At 32.5% G+C, this 24,434-nt stretch overlaps 1 protein-coding gene and 1 long non-coding RNA gene across 3 annotated transcripts in view; one reads left to right on the top strand and one right to left on the bottom strand.

The window, feature by feature from the left end:
• LOC148237024 (putative E3 ubiquitin-protein ligase RNF144A-A) overlaps positions 1-24,434 on the top strand; it is a 108,552-nt gene that overhangs the window by 39,400 nt on the left and 44,718 nt on the right. Inside the window, exons 2-4 of one of the 2 annotated variants that reach the window (XM_088182384.1) lie at positions 303-352; positions 2,164-2,809; positions 15,250-15,825. In XM_088182384.1, the coding sequence (XP_088038510.1) occupies positions 2,255-2,809; positions 15,250-15,825 (1,131 nt within the window). In that variant the 5' untranslated portion in view covers positions 303-352; positions 2,164-2,254. Of the gene's footprint in view, positions 1-302; positions 353-2,163; positions 2,810-10,673; positions 10,831-15,249; positions 15,826-24,434 lie in introns of those variants that run through there. The other variant, XM_088182385.1, reaches the window with a different exon arrangement.
• Positions 16,553-18,697, bottom strand: LOC148237025 (uncharacterized). The gene is made up of 2 exons (XR_015809004.1): positions 18,133-18,697; positions 16,553-17,851 (listed from the first exon to the last, which is right to left on the bottom strand). It is a non-coding gene; the product is annotated as an uncharacterized LOC148237025 (long non-coding RNA).

Below are 24,434 nucleotides of genomic sequence, written 5' to 3'. Positions count from 1 at the left end.
ATATACCAAGTTTTTTTATCTCCCATCCGAGAGATTTTTGGCAAAAGGTTTTGGCAAACGGCTCAGTGATCGATGAAATATGTAGACGTAGTGGGTGTCTTTGATATCATCGTACAAAGAAATGTTTTATATTTGCTGCCTTGGAATGTTTACATATTGTATTATTATGCTTATCAGTTCAAACGGAAAAGGAAACCGCAATATTTCAGCGGTTTTTAATAAAGATTTTTTATAACAATTATCATAATTTAATATATGTACATATATGATTTTCTAATATATTGGTGTTTTCTTTGTTTCAGTGTGCCACGCTTTATTTATCACCGACTCTTATTTGTGAAGCTTTGCGATGGTGAGTTTATTTTATAATGAATATTAACTAATCACATTTTCTCCTCCTATTATCCATTAAAATGTAGCAAAAGATTCAAGTTGACGCTAATGAAATTATTTTAAAGCACTATTCTCAAATAGTTGTAATGAACGGTCTGAATTACTCATCACATCTCATTCGGTTAATTTGGAAGATTGCTTTCAATATATTTCCATATTTGTACTATTTGTGAACCTTGCAAGTTTCTTCATTTGTGGGATTACTGCTACAAAACAGATCAGATTGGTCCTAATCACGACTTCGTCTGAACCATTATTATTGTACTATCTGATCAGTTAATGGCTTGATCGTGACGAGTCGGTTATTAAATCAAGTATAATAACGCTCTGGTAGTCCTTCATCGCCAAATTAATTATCTTGTGATTGGAGAAACTCATTGCTTTCACACATCTAGGCTTCAGTCAAAGTCCGACTGGCTGGACCTCCACTCGTCGCTCATGTTTACGTAGTTGCCGGCGACTCCCAAATTATGAATATTCGTTTCTGCGCTTTAAACACTATATGTTGATCGAAAGTATGAAACAAGTGTCTAAAATATGATATAAAAAAACTTTTTACTGATGCTCCTGACTTCTCTGTATTTCTCGAGAAATTTATTAATAATTTTAAATATTCTCAAAGTAATATATTTATTTTACTATAAACTAGACGAGGTAATATGTAATACTAAATAAAATCTTTACATACAAAATTGCTTATTTATTTATTTTTTAGTAACGCATCCAACTACGAGTTTTGCACCCTTGTTTTGCGATTAAATCACTAGCAACCGAAAAATACGGTAATTTTGTGTGGACGTACACCTTGTATGTTTGTTGTTATAAATCTACTATCCTTTTCGTCAGTAATTTATAATTTATTGAACGGTTCTTCTTAATCCACTTCCTTTTTTGTGATACTGTATTTCTGGATAATTTTTATATAAAAGGTAATCCAACTTCAGTTTCCGAACTTTTTAAAAAAAACATACAAATTTAAAGATATCTTCGGATTTTTTTTATTATTCGAACATTTTATGTATTTCATTAATTATGAAAAACAATATTAAACAAATGAACGTAATGAAAAATAATATTGATTAAATAATTCAAGGTCTTCACGACCATCACGAAATCAGTCAAACCATTGAACACAGTCATTACCGTAGATTTTCGTACGTTTCAATGGCATTTTTGTTGCTTAAAGTCTAGAGTTTAAGACATGATTTAATGTAAGCTCGTGTTTCCATTTTGATTTCTCGACCGACAGCAAAAATGTACTGGCATATTTTTGATATAACTCATGATTTGCCATTGCCATCGTAATTATCGTTGATTTTAGATCCAGGAAGTAAAACACCTTACTCGGAACGAAATCTTACATTGAAACTCGGGGTGTTTTTTTTGCTGTTGTTCGTAACGTACTCTCTATATGTTAAAGTAAACACTACCAAAGAAAGACACAAGACCCGAACGACAAATAAGTCAACTGACCGTCAAGTACCTCTAATATTTTAGGCTTTAGGCCATCGTGAAGCATTAGGTTGACCTGTCATGTAACGATGGTCTTAATTTTAATAAATAAATCAGAAGAGTAGCTCTTCTGGTTGCACCAGAAAAAAAATCTGCGGTGAATGTCAGAACTTAGACCTACAAATTATTCCACAATTAAGAGATGACGCTACTATTGTAAAACCGAAGATATGAAACTAGTCCTCGCCGATTTGGTACAGATGGTATTTTTTTGTTATTGATTTTGTAGTTCTGATACTGTTTTCTGTTGTTTTTCAGGCGTTCGCCCCGCCACCGCCCGTCTTCGGCGATATGTTCAAAGACATCGACAATCGTATTTTGAGGTTACCAGTGCCAATCCGCAACAATCATGCAGCGTTCCGAAGGTTCGTCCGCCGCGTCCAGAACCACCAGCGCGCGCTCTGATGTCATCCTCAGGGCCAACGCCGACAGGCTGCACGCCAAGTCTGTCGAGAAGAGAGCCAACAGAAGGTCGGTGGAGTTCCCTGCTCAGCGGAAGGTTTACGACTCGTGCCTTCTGAATAATGTAGTCAAGAGGTCGTTCTCGTTCGACCACCAGCAGCAGGTCGTCGCGAGGATCTGCGACGTGGTGCCTTCATCGTCGGCGAGGAAGGTGCACCTCGCGTACAGTGAAGACGACGAGTGCCGCGTGATCGTCGACAGTGATAAGGTGATAGCGAATAAGGATAGTGCTTCGTTGGTCGGTGGTGTTGTGTGTGATAAGAAGCCTCAGGGGCTGGTGTCTAGTGTGGTGCGTCGTGCTCCGCGCGCCGTTCGTGCTGCGCGTTGCCGCAGCTCGCCTTCGCCCCAGGCGCGAGAGCGAGCGCCCGCGGGGCGCCTCTGTAGGACCTGGTACGGTGGTTACGACGCCCTCGTCGAGGACGAAGTCACCTTTATTCAACAGGTGAGAGAAATACACACTTGCTATCCCATCAATGTAGTCTGTCTTCCCAGTGGTCCATGGAAATTTTTAAATATATTTACAATTTTCGTGCTTATTAAAATGTTTCATTATATAATGTTCATTAACCGATATCCAGAAAAAAATTTTTTAATGTTCATTAACCGATATCCAGAGCGTTACCCGACAATGATTACAGATAAACATTTAATAATTGCTAACTATTTTTTTAAATTAAATTGTGGGGTCTAGTGACCACCTGTACACCAGCATATCCAAAGTAGAGCAGTTTTAAAAGCTTTTATTGAAATTGACGTACTGACTATAGGAACAAAATTTACGCATTAAGAGCGCTATAAATTCATTAATAATTTTTTTATGCTGGCCAGTGCGGACCGTACGTGACAATAGACGTTATTACATATAGCAATTGTTATTATCACATAACAAATAAAAAAATATTTAACGGCTGTTTTGAACCTGTCATCAGAACAAACTCTTAACGCAATAGTCATAAAAGTCCAGCAAATAAACAAGCTAATCGAATTAATTATTTGTGTCTTGCTTCTGACAACACGTCAATAACTTCCATTTGAGCTCTCCAATTTGGATACACGAGAGTTCGTAAAAATTCAACTCAAAAGAGGAGTCGTTAATCTGAAACATACGAGTCCGAGAAAGCATCCGCTTCCCTCTTCACGTCTACCTTGATCCAGGTCGATGTCCATAATCCAAAGTTCAACACGCTTTGAGGTCGACTACATCTTTCGGCTGCTGACATGAATAAAAGGACTTTGCGAATATTCTCTATAAGCTGAAGTAGCTCATTATTAGAGAATATGTACGACCTAGTTCGACTTTAATTAATCAACATCATCACGATATTCATCCGTGAGATTAGGAAAATATAGGTAAACCTAATTAGAATTCTAATTATGTATATAACAATCACCACTAATTCTGATCTGCTAGACACGATAGAAATTAAAACGTACTATAAGCTCCTTATGGAATTCGAACCACTCATCTATTATACAGTTTTACGTTACACTTTGAGTGCAAAAATAAATTCCATTTTCATATTTAGAATGTTATTTGCATGAAAAATTATAGTAGTGGTTCGCGAAATATAACATTTTGAGTTTATTGGTCCGTGAGGTATGTGCTTTCATTTCAAAAGCGTCATCTATTTTATCTATATTGCCCGCCTCCTCGATCCTTTGTCTTCTAGAAAATGTCGATTGAAGGACAATATTAATATTTAATCTTTTCCTCGTGGATTTTTTATTACTTTTTAATAACCAACATGGTCCAAATATCCTACTCTAAACCGCTCTAATGTGTCATCGCTTATTGAATTATTATAAAAATCAACTCCATATTTTTTGTATGTATTTTAATGTACACTAATAGTGAGGCGCCATTAAAAATGTGTAAATCACTATTCGTCATTATTAAAATGACGAAAAACCGCGATGAAAGGTTAAAAATTGATTATACTTTGATTGGATTCGCAAGAAATGAATCAGTAGTACACCAGTAAATGAATCAATTGTTTAAGGCACACTGTCCAAAATAGGTTAAAACGACTCAATGAATATGACATATACATATGTTTAAACGAGAAAGTAATTTATTTTATATATTTTTCGACTTTTGTGGATTTTTTTATATGAATTCAGAGGCTCTCAATATTTTTTTTATAAAATTAATATAACATATTTATTGTTATGTTAATTTACATACTCTTAATTTATTGGTATTATTTTCTATAAAAATCATTTGCATTAAATTCAATTTAAAAAAATGAATTTATAAATATTATTAATTCAGTTATATATGTAAATATATAACTATATGGAGTACCTTAAAACAGTGAAAGATCGACCGCCGTACATGTACGGCGATACCGCTCAAAGAGTTAACCGCGCGGCCTGTATAGTGCTAAAAATGTATAAATAAGACACTTCTAATCAAAGAACTTGCTCACCGTAGTATCAATGAGGGCATGAAAAGTACTTCTTTCAACTAAACATAGAATATTTTAATCATATCACATCATTGGATGGTTTTAGATTACCCTACATGAGTACCCTACATGAGCATTTGTACTATATTTTAAAGAATAAAGCATAATTGATAATCCCAAATTGAAATTGTTGATGTAATGGAGAAAATTGTTTCCGTCTGTTTTAGTACTAAGCATACATACGTATATATGCTATTTTTATTTTTACAAATCTTATTTCAGTTCCTATATATGAAAAACATTGTTTCTCGTATTCCCACGTTACATGTCTAGCATTCTTATGAAAATCGATGACATGATACGATATCGTTGTACACAGTAATGGCACGTGCTTCAGTCTCATCAACCATCCGTGTCAGGGCCACCGCAAATATATTTTTAAGACCTTTATTTTAATCCTATACGTATATTCCATTAAAAGAATTCATCTTTGCAGTCGATTTTAATCCAGGTTTAATAATATTTAATATTGTCTTTTAAAGTTGTTGTAGTGTTGTGGATTTCGATAACGATGGGAACTAACCAAGTGTCTATTGTTTAAATACAAGGGCATATATCTACCGCGCTATTACCGGCCCTTAGATGACTTGTAAACACGTCTAATGATTTGTATTATATTTATATTTAATAATTGCTATATTATAATTCGACGTCGCTATCGAATTGTTATGGCGTGTATCCAATGCGCTATTACAGGTCTATATTCGTAAAGAAAGACAAGGCTAGTAAAATGAAAGCGATCTCTTTACTCGGTTAATTTACTTGACATGGCAGTGCTTTAACCCTTTGGACGCGTTAATCAAAAATAAATATAAATTTTTTTTTTTTTTTAAATTCAAATTTTACTTTGGTTCTGTGTTTAAATGTTCTGATTTTTTAATTTTTATTTATTTAAAATGATATTTTATGTTTACTCACAAAAATTTTTTTTTCTTAAAAACATTTTTTTTTACTGATTTTTGCGTAAAGAGATAAAAAAATCAATTGAGCGGCTGTAGTCGACTATCGCGTCCAAAGGGTTTTAATAGGCGTTTAACGATATCAATAAATTTTCAAAACTGTTAGGTGCTGAAAAAGAGAGCAGTCCGAGAATTTTGTGACGTTTGAATTCAAAAAATACATAAAGCAAATGTGTCAATTCCAAAACTTGTATGTTTACTTTCCAAGTATGTATATATAGTTAGTCGTATTGTTTTAATTGTAGTGTAAGCCATTTTGTGAGCTGAATAAGTGCTGAACGTGCTAGCAAGTTCTCAAGCGGCTAACTGAAAGTTTTGTTGATTAATTGCCATCGTTAGCGATACTCGTAAAGCGGATAAAAACTGATATATTTCTCTTTCGGTTTCTTGCGTAAGCACTTTTGGAGACAAAGTGCTCTCTCAATTTTGACACTTTTTCCGATATTTTTTATGCGCCCAATTTTATGAGAATGCTTTAAAGTTAATCGACTAATTTCGAACGCAGTTTTACTGCGAATTTATATGACGGTTTATCTGGTTAACAAGGATTTATAACTTGCCCTTTCATAGAGGCAACGCTAACAGTCTAATGCCATATTGAAATAAATTATGCCCAGAATTTGGTTGCGTATCTAAAACCAATTGATTACATAGATAGCATCTTATAATAACCCAAAATCTGCGACGAGCGATAAATAACAAAGCCTTCTTTGTAATATAGTATTTAAAGCAGGGGTGACCAACCCAAATAATCTTGCGGGCCACTTTGGAAATGCATCATAACTCCGTGGGCCATATATTATATTATATATAACTGTATATCCCTTATATTAGATTTAGATATACTATAGACATTTTTTGGAGTGAAAAGTTGTCTATAGTGTTTTGGCCATTCTAAAATAAATATTTTTTGTAAAAGTTCTAGGCGGGCCTCGGGTTGGCTACCCCTGATTTAAAGCATTGTTTGGTTTAGCTTTGTTTAAACATACTTTAACTTCCATGTACAGCGTTGTGTTTGAGTTTAACTATAAATGTAACAGATAGATAAAAATAATATCATAAGCTAGGGAGATTAACAATAATTATTATTAGTACAGGTCGTTGCGGGGCAGGAAAACCGTGTTAAGTAGATAACAGATATCTTAAACTTTTATTTTTATTTAGATTTCATTTTTCTGCTTATATTTTAATTATATCACGAGGTTCGATGACTTTTCAGATAGTAAGTTCGTAAGACACATTGCTTATCATGAAGTTTGTGTACGCTATTGGTATGATTGAAAACATATTTGAAAATCAGGTATATTAAATCATAATGCGTAAATAATAGTGATTTAAAATAGGAAAGATATTAATATTATTATTTATTTTATTAATTTATTTAGTAACAAATATAATCAAAACATACATAGAAAATATTATATAAGCAGTGCTTCTTTATACATTGAGAAAAGCAGCTACATTTTTATTTTTGCGGATTGTTCTAGGAATATTATTATCCAAAATTCACACCTCCGCACAATATTCCTCTGGCCGTACTCATTTTCTTATACCCAATATTTCTTATATTATTAATCAACTTTTTTCATATTATTCTCTAGCATATCTTTATAATTAATATAATAAAAGTCAAAGCGTATCATTTATTGTAATGCCTTCACTACACTCTCTGGAAGTTGTCCGAACCGAAGCTACCACTGAAGAGTAAACGCCCACACTCGCGGATTACATATGCCCGCGCACTTCGCGGCGTGAATGACGTCCGGACGGCGACTTCTGTCACCTACAGCCGGCATATTTGCGCGCGATCGAAAAAAGTGCTAAATAATCGCAATTTTTAAATTGTCATATTATTAAAATTACGCTACTGATAATTATAAAATTTTGTGTGGGCATTCACCAATACAATATCAATGAAAACTTTCGGTCGTAAATATTCAATTTACGCAAAATCGGCTTTTGTAAAATGCCATAAGGCATAAAAATGATACTTCAGAATACGAACACCACATGTGTGACTATCCTAAAATTTGTTGCCATCGATTATAAATAAGAATTCGGTATGGTGTGACATTTATGTATTTAAACCGATCTAGAAAAATACATAAGGATATTCGAAACCATTTTCTGAAGTACCACTAACTATTTTTTAATTATTTAATTTTATATGAAAAAAATTATAATAACGATATCTGTTAAAAGAATATACTATCAGAAATATAATTAATTTCTTTTGGTGCCCTATAATATTCAAAGATGTCAGTAAGAGTCTGTTGAAGTCCCCGATAAGCATGTGGTATTATAAATTGACCACGTGACCACGATGCTGCGCTCGACATGCGTGTTGACCATAGGACTCCTACGCGCATACTGAAATTGAACCGAGTTACTCGTTCTATCTCAGTTTGCGAAACACCATATCATTATCTCTCTCACTCTCGTCACTTAACGCGCAAGAGAGCGAAAGGGGAAGTATCTCACCGCTCGCGCTCGACTTCGGTCCTTTTGCCGACAATGTTCGGAAGCGCTCGAAGCTGGCCAAGTCGACTGAATTACCCCCACTTTTCCTCCCGTTCTCGGTAACCTCGGACAACTTCCGAGAGATTTTAGAGTGGCCAGAACTGAACTCGACCGAAGTAACCCACTATATTCTCCGTCCTTTGCCAACATTGGCCAACTTCCAGAGAGTGTAGTGCAGGCATAATATAAGTGCTAAAAACGAGTAAATGCATTTGATATCATGATTAAACTGTACACATGCGCCTAATACCGACTGAGATACTGACCTTGCCGCACACCGCAGAGGCACGTGCCAGAGGTTTTAAATTCTCGAGTATTTTTATCAAATTAAATGCTAGTAATCCACGTTTGCAATATTAAAAAATACAATAGTCAATACGTATAACTACAACGAAAAAAGCACAAAAAATAATTTGATTTGACTGTCATTATATTTCATTTTGTTACAATCCGATTATGTATTTATCCTATACGATATGTTTTTGACATATTTGATATGTTAATTTGCTTTTTATTTTGTTTTATTCTGTTAAAATCTGTCATTTCTCTATGCTATGATTGCAACGTTTCTAATGTATATTAATGCATTTGATGAAATGTTACGCCTTTGTTTTTCCTTCTGTTTATATTAGATTTTTTTATATATCAAACTCAGTCATATGAAATATTTATTTCGACTTTTTACCAACCAATATATTATTCCGTCCATATAAAATACGTATATAGCGCTACCATATCTAGCATCTCCATAAATAATCTAAAAGGCCATCTGCCTGTTAACCTTACACGCGATTTTATCGCCTATGTCGACCGCACCTTTTGATTTGATATAATGTAGAATGATCTCCGATATTTTGCCTTAGCTTGACTTATTTCCGGGAATTTTTTTATTGTTTCTTTTTATGTATTATTATTTTTTCTGTTTTTTTACCATCGTGATGCATTGGGGTAGCCTGGTAGCCCACAATGCTCTTAATTTAATTTAAATAAATAAATATGAGACGAGGGTTGTAGCTCGTGTAAATTTAAACGGGTCATAGTTATGCTATAAAAAAACCTTTATACTTCGGAATGTACCTTTTAGTGTACATTTAGGGTCAATGTCTTATATTTTATATTTTATTCAAGCCTTGTTACATTTGAACAAAAAAAAACATTTATTGCTTGAATAATTTACATTTTAATAAACATACATGGCACACATAGAATAAAACACTATATATTGATTTAATCACTGGTTATGGCGCTACTAGGGCTATGGTCGGGGGGCGCTGATATCGGATGCCTTATATGTGGTCCTGACTGGTCAAGGGCGAAAGCTCAGTGCTGATCGACTATGAAGTCTTCTATGGAGGTTTGACAAAATATGGCGCGTATGCCCTATTTAAAGTGTAGCTAAAATACGTTGATATCAATGCTGTTTAGGGGGGGGGGGTGTCCCAGGATCGATTAAAAAATAAATCTTTGTTAAAAACAGTTTTAGTCAGTTTCTGAGAAACGCTGTTATCTCATTCGGCGTGGCGAACAGTCGCCACATTTTTTTTATAAAATACTTGGAGTACAATTATTTTTTTATTATTATAGTTCTTTGCAGCATGGATGTCATTTTAAAAATAATATAAGATAAAGAAAAACATTAATTAAAACAAAACGATTTTAAAAGGGCGTTAGCACAATATGTTAAGTGCTTGTGTAAAAAAATATTCAAACAAATAAAATTAGCTTTGTCTCTTGATTTTGATGAGTTTTGGATTAAAAATTATTGAGTTTTATAACAATCCTTTCTTTACTGCTTTGTGTTTATAGTTTTTATCTCTATTTTTTACTATAATTCGTATACTTACAATATTGATGATTGTAGTATATTTGTTTATTGTTGGTTGTTACTGAAATTACTTATTTTTTATGTATAGCTGTAGCTCTTTATGTGCACATCATGGCTCACATGAATGTCATATTGCTAATACATAAAATATATAACACACTTGATTGTTCAATGTTGATTCAATTCAATGGAACGTGACAAATGTTAATATTCAAGAGTAGAGCACGATGTGTTAAATTGTTACATTGATAATCCAGTGGGGAGTAGACTATCAGCGGCTTGACACATCCGTCGCTGTTTTGTCGTTACAATCGTATTTCACTGCTTTTTATGAACTTCAAACTGTATACATACACCTTGGTGTTGTCGCTAATGTGTGTTTTGTTAATACTTTCTAATCACTATTAGCAAGTCTTATCTGCACTGTTATCGGTGTATATAAATATCGCAGATTATGTGTCATTATGTTTTTTAATCTACCACACAAGATATGGTGTTATTTTATATCAGTTGGCTGTTAAACAGCTACCAGAACGGTCGTAGTTGAATATTACGAATTATCATTATGTTAAAAAATATGTGACCTTGAACCATCAGTATTTGTCGAAACAGTTAAATAAAAATGAAATTATTAATATACAATAATTTGTGTTGAACTGACATGTTTGTTGAGGTGCAGAAAATCAATGAGGTAAATATTATTAATAGTATACAAATTGTTATTGCTTCTTTTTAGATCGATAAAATCGTAGTCAAATTAGAATACATGTGCTAATTTAATCAATTTAGAAGGCGTTCGATAATTAAGAGGGCGCCATTGTCGTTTTAACCATTGTGTAAATAACCAACGAAAATTTTCCTTTACCTTTCCAATTTTTTATTCAGACTATTTATTTATTAAATAAATCACATTAATTTAGTACACATCATAATGATTTTAGCGATGATTACAATTTTATCTTCTTTATTTTTTATCAATATTTTTTTAATAGTATATAATTTAGCTTACAATATTGTTATCAATATTCTACAATTATATATTGCATATGTAAATCACTTTTAATATCTAAGAATTGATTAAATTGTAGTCAAACTATTATTTTATTTATCAATAAAATATTTTAAAAAGAGTAACTTTATTATATTATAGTAAATTATATTTAATTGCCTCTTATATATGTTATAAATATTAAAAAAATCTTAATTGAGCACTTTAATTAGATATTTAATAATTGTTTTATTTAGCATATAAAGCAATAAAATTCGTTTCAATATTTTCATGTTATAAAAAGTACATTAAAAAGATAGACGTATAAACGTTTATTACTATTTTTTATTAATATTTTATTGAAACATCAATATACGAACGAACATATTGAGTTTTTATGAGAAACAACGTTCTTCTTTTTAATTAAATAATTCTTTTCCTGGCAATAAAAACTACGATTAATTTATAGAGTAAATGATGTTTTACTATAAATTATATTCGTATAGTTATAATAATTATTGACTTGTTAACAATACTTTCTATCGCATAGCTTTTGTAATTATATACTGTTGCAAAGTGTAGAACCACAAAACCAATATGTCGAAATATAATGCAACTACATCTGAAATTTGATTACAGTATTTGATATGATACATACATCTCAAGTATTATCTAACATAAATAAATTTAATTTAGAATGAAAAAGCCTTAAATGTGTCAAGTACATGACTAAAATTTTAGAAGGAAGCGTTTAGATAAGATAATACAATACAACTACAAGGGCAGCAGTTGAATTGCATGTGATTGATAACTTGATTATACTGGAAAAAATCAAATAAAACACGACAGAACTGAAAGATGTATTTTTATGCTGTTTTTTAAATGACGTACTTATTTTCAGGAAACTTGACAATGAAAATAAAAACATGCATTACTAACAACGTACCTTATCAACTATTAGATAAAGTTATAACAATCGACCTATAGGCCGGTCGGTTGCAAAAAGCATTAGTTTGCCTTTAGCTTCCAAAGGCACGTGTAGTTACAAGTTCCTTCCAACTTTGGTTAACTTTGATTAAATCGAAACTGTGCGATAACGACATGATTGGTTATTTTTAAAGTTGGTATTACTATCAAAATTAAACTGTAAAAAATGTTGAAAAAGGAATTTCATTATTCTTGGCCACAACTGGATCCAGTATTATTGGTAATAAAACATTTTCCATATTATATTTATTTAATAATATCGACTTTGTCTATATTGTTTATAACTTCAGATAAAAAAAAGCTGTTATAAATTATGATTAGGGACTAGAAGTTATATATTTTACAACTTATTCCTCAAATTACTCATGTTTTTTTTCGCACTTGTATCACTACAATAATAATAATGAGCCGTAAGAATTCTAAAACGAATTGTAACAAATTATTCATTGGAGACATAAGCTATATGTGTAATATATTAGTATCTCCTCGATCAGTCGGTAAACATTACGATGATTCTAAATTAAGAAACTGACCGTAGATATTTGAAGAACGCTTTGTTTACATGACTTCATATCATATCATTAGCTCTAAAGTCCTTGGGGGTTTATTTATGAAAGATTAAAAAAAATATTCTTAATAAAACTAAAATGTGTGCTATATAAGATATTATATTAGACAAAATTAATTTACATACAAATATTTAAAACAGGAACAGCCATATTATATAACAATATTTTCATGACTAACCAATCATCAATTACGCGATTAAGAAAATACATGTTTTTTATATACTCTAAATCAAACATATTTGGTTTTATACGTATAGCGGCGATGAATGTAGAAACGCGAGGATCAATGGCTTTGATCCTGACCTACATCTGGAACCTCTCCCACTGCTCATACAGTGTGTTTTGAGTTGCTTTTTAGAGTGCGCGCGTGTCGCTATAGATTTCACTCGTTTTCTTTAAAATTAAGAGAAACTTTGAAATGTACACGTGAATACTATTTGATCGTTTTATTACGAAATGCCTCGATTTACGCCATATTTTCTATAGCTTATCTACCGCGTAAATCGAGTAATGAGTGTAAGTGTTTATTGCGAATTAATTATATATCTCATATTTTTTAAAAATATTTATAATATACCAAACTTTATCTTATATTTTTACCAAATAAACCGCAAATAAGCCAAGTAATTAATTAGTGTTTTTTATCGCACATATTGTAAAATATAAAAACAATCCATAAGAACTCTTTTTGTATGGCTTGATTTTTACAATATGCATGTCCATCGTTTATCTTTAATTGAAGTATTGGGGAAGTACAAATGTGCAGAGGCTTTATTTTGATTCTAAAACTACACATTTCAGTGAATATTTCCAAATTGTGATGATTGTTGTGTATAATGATATAATTAATAATATAGTAAAACGTCTGTTTGTTAGTGAGGATATTAGGGCTACCAATAAAGTAGGTCCGAGACAAAAGCTCAATTTGTCGCCTATATCAGTTCACAGACATTTAAAAATATATTATAAATTATCTGAGGAAAACCTCACGCAGCGAATCTTAATATGCCAATATTTAATGATTCTAGAACAGAAAGATTTATTTTTAAAATTAATACTGAAAATGATAACGGGATCCTTTACTTTAATACGCGACGTAAAAGGCAGTGGTTGAACCACAATCAACCCCCCAATTCCAACCCCGAGAACAGGATTACACCCTAATAGGAGAATGTTATGCATTTGGTAAGATATCAAGGGCATAGTTCAATATGAGCTACTGGATTTTATGCAGACAATTACGATAGACACATAGTGTGTTCAGCTTATTTAAAAGCGACTCAGGCCATAAAAAATACATTTCCTTATAAACGAAAGAAAGGTAATTTTACACCAAAACGACGCACGCCCTCGTGTATTTAAGAAAACGATAGACAAAATCAATGGATTTTCTTAGGAACTCCTTTCTCACCCACCGTATTCTTCAGACATTGCTCCAATTGACATATGTCTGGAATCTAAATCCTAGCAACAGTTTTTGGGTGAAAAAAAATATTTTACAAAAACGGATATAATAAACGACATTAAAGAATTTATTGCTTCCAAAAATACATTATTTATTAAAAGATGATGAATATATAATTTTAATTTCTATCTCATTTAACCCGCACCTTTAAATGATTTATGGAACAAGCTTATATTTATATATAGGCTAAACATAATATGTTATTAGAGTATTTCAATAAGTATTTAATAATAAATAAAGATGTACATAGATTTTTTTTAAATAAAACAAGTCTTGTTCATGATCAACAATTAATTTTACTCTTTATTTAAAAATTTATCTTTAAACACTATGTTCACCCATTGGCGTCTAAAAGTTTCAAGAGTTTCAGTCTTTTCAATTTGTCCACGTTGAGGAGTTTGATGCCTTGATATTGACGTGCTGCTGAAGCTAAGCCACCTAAGCCACGATGTACATATGTCTATCGTGAACATACCACGGAGCATTCACTATGTTTCATAATTTTGATTTTTTTAATAATTTTAACGTGGCACTGTTTGGCACATCTCCAGTATTGTATGCCGTAGACTGTATATCTCGATTTTGTTGCATAATTTTAAGTTTCTTTCCATAAGTCAATATAGTTTTCTATATATTTTTTTAAGTTCTCCTTTTTTATTTTTTATATGTTCTTTCCATCGCAGATTGGTTTCCGAGGTCATGCCAAGGTATTTAGCTGTATTTTCAAATAGAATGGTGTTGCCGTTTATGAAAATTTTCAGTTGATTAGTTATATATTTATTGGCAAAGTTGATATGTACCGATTTTAATTCATTCATCTTTATTTTCTATTTTTTGCTCCAATTGGTGGTCTTATCAGCAGCTAGTTAAATTTTTGCTTAGATGTTGTATTAAAATATTTTGACGGTTGTTTGTATTGATAAATCAGCCGGTCATAATGGAACATTTTTTGAGTCTGGGTCGTTTTATACCTTTTGATGTTAAGCGCGACCTCCTACCTGGGCTGTAGCGAACGACAGCCGTGTTTGTAACTTTCGATAGATGTTTTTCTGCTGTTTTTGAAATCACATACTATAACTTATATTTTGATTTATTTTTCAGAAAGCGCCCCCCTCGGCAACGGTGGCAACGTGCGGGGCGCGTCGCCGCGCGGAGGGGCGCCGGCGTCGCGCGCCTCTGGCGGAGCCCTTACGCCTCTCCGCCAGCTCCACCAGCTTGAACTTGCTGCCAAGACTATCGGCGGCCGTTATACCTTTGCGCCGGAAGGAGTCCAGCCTAGCGTCGCTGCACAGGCCCGCAGCGCGCCTAGCCCGTTCCGAGCTAGCCCGATCGGCGGCGCCCCTCCTAGAGAGGGACAACTCCATCCCGGACTCGCCCATCCTTAGAAAATGCGAGACAGTCCTAGCCCTAACGGGGCTGGAGACCTCCGAGCCGAGGCGCCCCATCAACCGACTGAGATCCGTCGGAGACAATACGGAGCGGGTGTGCTCCAGGTGCTCCAGCCTGCTGTCTTTAGCGGCGAGCGGGTCTCGCTACTCCCTGGGGGCCATCGGCGGATTCGTATCCGTCGGCGGCCCCGACGAAGAATCGTCGATCCTCTGCAAGCTGTGCTTGGAGGACGTGCCACAGAGAGACTCCATTACCATCTCCCACTGCGGCTGTGTGTTCTGCTTTAAGGTAATTCAGTGTTCGATTAGCATTCATTTAGTTGTAAGTAGGCCTGTCGAGAGGGCCCTTTTTATACATATAGAAATAAAAGAAACGGAACATTGCTTTCAAAAGCACCGTTCGTTGAGCGTTCCTACTGCGACGGCACGATTTTATTGCTTTTGACGTGGATTTTTGAAAAATTAGGTAAAATTCTAGCTTTTTGGGCTCTCCTATTGGGCAAAATTCGGTTTAGATGTACTTTATTCGATTCTTACTCGTAATATTGTTATAAAAAGTCGTAATATAAACGTTTGATAATCGATCGTTTTCACCGCGATGGTACGATTTTATTGCTTTTGACCTGGATTGGAAATACACTAAATAACAACACTGAGTACAAAGAAAAAACTACTAATTATCAGATAAATATTATGAGTAGATTTTTTTAATAATTTTTAATGTCTAATTAAAATATTTCGCATAAAATATGATTTCAGAAAATATGTCGCAACTGTGGCTAATTTTTATATTTATTTGTAGCATATAAAGGGATAACTCGTACATATTCTTATTTTATCAAGAAATTATATTACGATGTTAAAAAATATATAAAATTCCATTTTTGTCATAAGACCCGGATTTATTGTTTTCCGAGGGCCTGGGTTCGCTCTCGGCGGCCCTGATTGTAAGTAGTGACAAACATACCCTATTAAGAATTGATCCGTGATATGCCAGTAAATTGCCATAATGCTGCGACCTTAGAGACGTCAAACTTTAATTATAAAATTGCTGATTAATATGTGATAAAGGCGTGATTCCGTTATTTGAAGGCTAAGCAGTCGGACTTAGATCCTATTCGATTTATTAATAAAATGTATTACTTTAAGCAAGAGCGATTTAACATTCACAGTTCCAAATCATTACATTTCCAGAGGAAGCAGGAAGGTTAGATTCACGAGTATTTGTATGTAATTTTTTTCCACCTCAATTTGGATCTATCAACTGTTCTGCTTAGTTTTATAGACTATTATTCAATAACTTATTTTTTGGATTTAATTTTATCCAATGAGAGGCCTTCTTTATTATTATATCTCGCTGCGCAGCTTGATAAACATCAAACAGTTTTTGAGAAAAAAATATCATATTTACATATGTGTGGCCTGTTGATAAATTCTAAAGTCATACATGTCTCTTGATGATAAAGAGGTAGGTGGCCGACCCCCTGTTGGATGAGTCTCGCCATTCTATATGGCGACTTGGAATCTGCATTTAAGCACCAAAAGGCAATGGAATGTGTTATGAAATTTCACAGTGACTAATGACGATCCTCGAGCTTCGTGCTAAAATTTTCGAAAATTTTGACCCGCACGCGAAATCCACAACGGCCTTGACATTCGCCGCCCGGCGCTTCGAGGTCCGCGCCGTCAGTCACGCTAGGCCGCGGTTGAACCTGCGACCTCAAGTAGCAACAACCGTTAACGACGTTCGCCTATCGCTCTCACGTCACGGCGTTTTAATTAACATGATCGCTGTTATTTTCATTCGGCTAGATGGCAATGTCTCGTGCATACCGCTCCCCGAGGGAAAAATACAGAACCAAACGTCACGTGTGCTGCCGTATGCGGCAGCGCTGCGGTTTGCAGGCGTGTTGCGGTTTCGTTCGTAAAAGCGACTGCACATACACGTCGAAACCGCAATACCCTTTCACACTTGTTATCATTAGTTGGTAAGCAGCCCCGTACCTCGATATGGGTCTACCAACTATTTTGTATGTAATTTTTTTCCACCTCAATTTGGATCTACCAACTGTTCTGCTTAGTTTTATATTTTAATAAAATTACAAACAGTTTTTAATGGAATTATGCTTAGGGTGCTGTCACATGTGATGTGATGCGATATCTAAGATTTAATCCAATGCCTATCTGGATTTAAAGATTAATAAAATATTACATGACTATTATTTAATATGTTTTTGTTTTGGTGATGATCTATTTTAATTGATTGATTTACGACTCTTTTGATTTATAAAATTTGAGGATTGGTTCCCTATTATCTTTTGTCTTGTATTTTTCGAGTCAAAATTTATATTAATTGATCTGAATTTATATTAAATAAAGTTTAAAGTTTTCCACTGCGACGGCTACAGCAGGATTTTATTGCTTTTGACATGGATTCTAAGCAATGTAAGTCATTGGGTGGGGGGATGTATATCATTAAATAAAATACCACGAATCTTAATGAAATCAATATATTAAAAAAGCGACCACTGACTAGTCTATCCCCCCCCCCTCCCCTTGAAAAATCTGCAATGACGTCCTGGCTGTAGATCGGTACATCTGGTCGATCTGTCATTCACATGTCAGCAGTTCAAAGGGTCTTAGGGTTAACTTATTTTATTGGGTTCGCAACATTGTCAATTGTCAACACAAAAGCCAAACGTGCTCTCCACCGCCGGTCTGCCGTTATTCCTACTTCGTTCGTCGCTGAACATCTTTGTGTCCTCATTCATGAGGTGTTCAACGTTCTGACCAACGCTCGCTCGCATCTATCCTGTCCCAACAGTTTTGGTGCGAACTACATATTTTATAAAACATTTTTTAATTTATGTGATTGTCCTATATTTTTATTCTGACTATATGCTATTTTTATTCTAACCATTTGAAATTTATACTGACGCTAAATAATATAATTACCACCAGGCTCTTAATAAAATTCTGACCATTAAATTTGTTGCCCAATCTTTTTATGTGTGAATATAGAGTAGGAAAAACTGTATTGAAGTGGATTAATTGTAGTGGCCCATCATTTATGATTAATAATTATTGTTATATAATGATAATAACGTAGTTTTATTCTTACATCAGACTTTTCGCAAATTGTAAAAAAAATGTAAAAAAAATATTCGTATGATTTATTGTTTTTTTTATTAATTTAGTTAGCCAATATAGCTAATTATTAATACACTAAAGGAATTTAATCGAAACTTACATATACAACATAATAAAACATAAACAGAATATAAAAAAACTTTAATATTATAATTTATTAAAAAAAATTTAATATTATATTAATTTATTTCCTAATGCATGAAGGTGTTTCTTTATTCCTGCATTTTTATTTTTGCGGATTGTCCTAGGAATATTATACAAATTCACAACTCCGTACATTATTCCCCTGGCCGTACCTAACTATCCTTAAATTGTCTCTATTTCTAGTATTAAATCTATGTACATTTTTATTTCTTATTAAATACTCTGGTAACATATTATTTTCTAACTTATATATAAATACTAAAACAATCATACTTCTACAACTAGTATATTTATTTTTATTTAAAACTACTCTCATTGTCCTATTTTTTATTTTGTGTACCGTCGTTTTATATTGTTCTAATATTTAGAAAAAAACTTTATTGTAATATTTAATCTTTGATTCACAAAATCCGATACATCGACTTTCGCTACTTTGTCGAAAATTGCTGGTTCCAACATCATTATTGATCAAAGAATATAATACATTTTTAATTTACTTTTTTTTTATTCCTTCGGATGAAAATAATATTTTTTAAGAAAGTAATATATATATATTTTTCGATGATAGTAATACTAAAATGCTTGGTAACTAATGGGTTAATATTTACTGCCTTCGAAACTTTTATTGTACTACAAAAATCAACAATGACGATTCCTTACGTTTCTTTCTTCGTGTTTTTCATTAAACTCTTTTTTTATTTTATTTATGATTGATTAAATAATTTATCAACATATTGAATTTTACCGCAAAATTAGTGTAACTATTATTTTATTTATATACTGGTGATTATTCCAGAGATTTCTCAATGTGATTGCTATATAAAAATTATAGTTTCTCTAGCTCTATCGTGCGTTATTTTTCATTGAAAAGTTAATATAAGCGTGTTCTAATATAACCCGTTAATTGTTGCCTATATTATGCTATAAATATCTTAGATGTATGTTATTGTTGTGACGGAATGCAACTTGGCGATTATGGACGGTAAAGTGTTAAAATTATACCCATACTCAAAGTAATATTTTATTTTAAATATACGTGTGTTTCATCAAAGTTCTCAGGTGCGTTTATTAGGTAAATAAAATACATACATATATGCGACAGTTTTTGAAAGTGTGGCATAATTTTATAGCAGATTGTGTTTTTTGGCCAAAAATTCTGAAAATTTGAATACGGGCTCGCTGGAAAATTGTGTATTCATTGTAAAAAAAACAGGTTTTTTCTTCTTCAAATAATGCAATATAGCGCAGAAGACCTTCGGCTGGCCGGTATTGCAATATGCTCGCCTCGGAATGATGTCATAGAATACACTAGAAGCGTATTATAATTGCGAAGAAAGAAGTGTATTTTAATGGGCATTGTTTGAGATGGTTTATAATTTTTGAGATTAAAAATAAATGCATATTAAGAAGCAGACGAAATCTCTCACAGTTGCGTTAGGCATTGTCTCTATAAGCTCATTGTCATTGCCTGATTCATGGTTAAGTTGCTTTTTACCTTCCTAACGACACCGATACCAGTTATAATGTCTTATATTCTTAGTCATTAAGAGCGTGACGACGATGGGTATAATTGCATTGGTTAATTTACAATTTGAACAATAAAATATTTGTATATACATACATATACAGTACTGTGTAAAAGTCTTAGCCACCCATGCTAGTCTGCTTTCAAAAATTATTTTAATGTTTTTTTTATTGCGATTAACGTTTATTCTTTTTTGGTTCAATGATAATTCAGTGGCAAAAAGTGTCAAAGATCCGCCTATGATTTTTACGTTGAACGTTCAAATTGCGAAAGAATAAGGCTAGCTAAGATTTTTGCATGGGACTTTATTAAAGTAACCTTCATACACGATTTATTTCCCATAAATTGATATTGCGTTTTTAAAATGGAATCACTGCTTTTAAATTATCTCAAATGCTCGGTGTTGCGCTGTCCACGGCTCCATGATTAATAAAAGCGCACCCACCCGCTTTATTGCCTTGCCTCATCTGATGTTTCTGTCGCATATTGTTTTATCTGTACACGTCTGCAGTAGAGAGCATGTATTTTTTTTAATATTCATACTTCAGCGACTCTTTTTAAATCGTGGCATTAGCGCAAGCTGGTTACTTTTTATGTAAAATATATTAGTTGAAGCCGAGATCTTCTATGACTAAATTACTAAACTGTGCTTCTTCAAAGGTCTCTGAAAGCATTATACATTGCAATATCCATTAAACGAGTAGAATAATAAAAGGGTGCTTTTTAGCAAGGAATTATTTTAAGAGACATGTGCATTTAAATACATATTTTGTTCCATAAAACGAATGGTTTGTGCATTTATGTGAAGCAAATCTTGGATTTTTTCTTCGGAAAAGGATTCGTTGCAGATAGTAATAAAAAAACCAATGCTCACTCGCAAGTCGCACCTAAGCTATCCAAGAGTAATGCACAAACATTTTTTTTATGGAACAATTATTTTATATATTGTTCATTTAAAATTTAAATGAACAATATATAAAAAAAAAAATTTAAATTTTAAATTGTCCTCATAATAAAATAAGTAGTTCTTTTATTTTTTTGTTGCTCCGCTTAATTAAGCATATAATTTTCTAAATATTTAATTTCAAATAGAATTGCCCATATATTTCTTTATTTTTATAATATTATTTTATGGCGACCGTTGCTACGCCAAATGAGATAACGCCGCCTTTCAGAAACAGATGAATTGTTTTTACGATGTATATAAAGAGTGTTTGAAAGAATGAAATTTATGTGAGGCGTGCTTTTGGTTAATTATTTTTTTAATTAGTGAATAATCAGATATCAATGAAAAATAATATAAATATGTAGTTCAAAAAATATACTAGAAGTAGAGATATGTTTGTATTTTTATCTGTTTGTTTACTGTATATTTGATGAAAAACACCCGAGTTACAAAATATTTCCATTGAAGAACTGTATTATTTAGTTTCACTAAATTTGGCAATCAACGGTGTTTGAATTCTGTGAGTGTAACGTTTTATTCCAATAACGTTAAATTCGCCAAATCATGTTCGTTTCACAAGTATTTCGCAGAAGTGGCCATTTTCAAGTGCAATAAATTAGTCATTCTCTGCAGACGGTTCAGCGCGCATATATTTAGATTCGAACAGATACTTCTGCTTAACTATTTCAATGCCGCTTTTAACGAAACGTAGAACGTATTGTGTGTCGCACATCACGTAGTTTTTTATGACAAATAATAAAATTATCAAGCATTGTTTCGACCGCGAGCTTATCGCGACAACATGCTCGGTCACCGTTAATGACCGTAAGTATAATATTGGTAACTTATTTGTAATAAAAATATATAAGATTCGGTGATCGAAGGGAGGAGAAGCGCGTCAAATCGAGAGAAACCAGTTTCGCTTTCAGTCAGTTTACTTTTATTTCGCAGTCTCCTTTCTCTTTTGATCTCTGAGCTCTTCTGTCGTGCTTCGAGCAAAATTTGCAAAAAATATATGGGATTAAATGGTGTCAAGGATCTGATCGAATTACTTCTGGATGCGCCTCAAAAAGATATGATTTTTTCAAACACAAAATAAAGCGGTAGTGATTGAAAATTAAACTTCTCAATGTGTGCTAATATTGTGATGTTCAATCTACTTGAGTTTCGCATAAAGAAACGTTGAAAGATGGATGACCTATGAATCAGCAATAGTTAATTCATGATTGATATTACGACATTGGCTCATAACTGTTACGAAAGCATAAAAAATACTATAAAATAACTATAAACATTAGAGTTGATGAAATACAATATCAGCTCAGCAACGTGTGTGTAGATAATCATAGTTTTTGTACATAAATAATGTAAATTATTATTTTTAAACACTAATAATAATTGTCTAGTTATGTTTCTTAACCTAACCGACAATATTATTATTAAAAGCAAAATATTGTATACACTTTCTAAATTATGAATTTATGTTGAAATATATAACTCTCGAACTGACTATGTTAACGCAAATAGAATTTAGTATGTTATTCATTTATTGTTAATAGCTAATTGTATAATCAAAACCAAGTGTTATATGTGTACCCTTTTACATAACCGTCTAGGTTTTTGTATATATATGTACATATATTATACCACTATTTCAATTTTACATCCCATTTGTCTATAAATACTATTTGCATGCGTTTGTTGGTCAGATTAGACTTTTATTTATGGTAAAAGTACGTAATTTAAACACATATATAATCTTTTCTGACGGTATAGACTTGAATGAATACGCAAATGAGTTATAGAAAAGCAAATTGGTGTAGTAGTTTATTTTGTCTTACACATCAATAAAATAAAAGTATAGTTCGAATGATTTGTCTCAATAAAAGCATCGTCTTTATGCTTTTATTGAAGTAAATATAATTGTGTTAAATATGTATATTATTACCACTAAAAATAGTATATATTAACCGAGAGTTATTTTTTAATAAATTTAACGTTAAAATATTATTTTTTACTACTTATAAAATTTACTATAAATACAAGAATAATTTATTTTAATATTTTTACATGTTTAAAATTTTGAAATTCACTTACAATTAATGCAATTATTAGTGTATTGTAAATTCTCATCGTAGTCTGCATAACGTAGTCTCCAAATCATATCCGAAGATCGGATTTATCGTGGAAGTGGAATGTGGCAGCTTCCTCGGATTCTACGGGTTTTCTCGTTCGATACTTAGCGTAACTCGGACTAATACGAGTTCAATTAAACTTTCGCTTTTTCAAGTAGTTAAAATTTAAGTAAATTGTACTAGCATCAGATATGTATCTACTGGTGAAAATGTATTCTGAAATAATTTCACTGAAATTACATTTTCTTTAAATTATTTAAAAATATTTTCTGGATAGATTCTGGACTGTTTTTTTTATTTTCTTTGAGGGATAACCAGAGAATTTCTGGTTTAGAATCAGGGACATCATTTTAGCTTTTTCCAGGGGGAGGGGCAGTGGTCGTTTTTTTATATTTTCATTTCATTAAATAACATGCATTTTTCTGGCGAAAAACCCCCTACCCGCCCCACCCTCAAACAACGTCCCTGTTTAAAATCCACTTCAAAAGCAATAAAATCGTGCCGTCGCAGTAGAAACGGTTAGTTATTAAAACTTTTTATAACAATATTACGACTTAAAAATCGTATGAAGCATATCTAAACCGAATTTCGACTTATAGGAGAGCTCAAAAAACAATTATCCCTTCTTAGAAGTCAAAAATCCACGTTAAAAGCAATAAAATCGTGTTGGCGCCGTTGTAGTGTGTCAAGTTGTGTTTGGTTAATTCTTGTAGGTTAGGTTTGGATTTGAATAGCAAATGCACGTTTCGCAACTGTCAAATTGAGTTTCATTTTACTAGCGCCTATCAGCTAAATTATATTTTCGCTAGTAGAAATACATATCTACCGGTGAAAATGTAATTAGGCATCACTAGTGAAAATATATCTTTACTGAAAAATACATATTCATAGTAACATTTATAAATATAAATATATATATATATATATATATATATATATATATATATATATATATATATATATTTTTATTTTTTATATATATATATATATATATATAT

The sequence above is a fragment of the Plectrocnemia conspersa genome, unplaced genomic scaffold, assembly GCF_051122295.1.
Source record: "Plectrocnemia conspersa isolate PC_06_02 unplaced genomic scaffold, ASM5112229v1 ptg000003l, whole genome shotgun sequence".
NCBI classification, from domain to species: domain Eukaryota; kingdom Metazoa; phylum Arthropoda; class Insecta; order Trichoptera; family Polycentropodidae; genus Plectrocnemia; species Plectrocnemia conspersa.
Note: the sequence above shows the minus strand (reverse complement) of the source record. Positions and strands in the feature narration are given on the sequence as shown.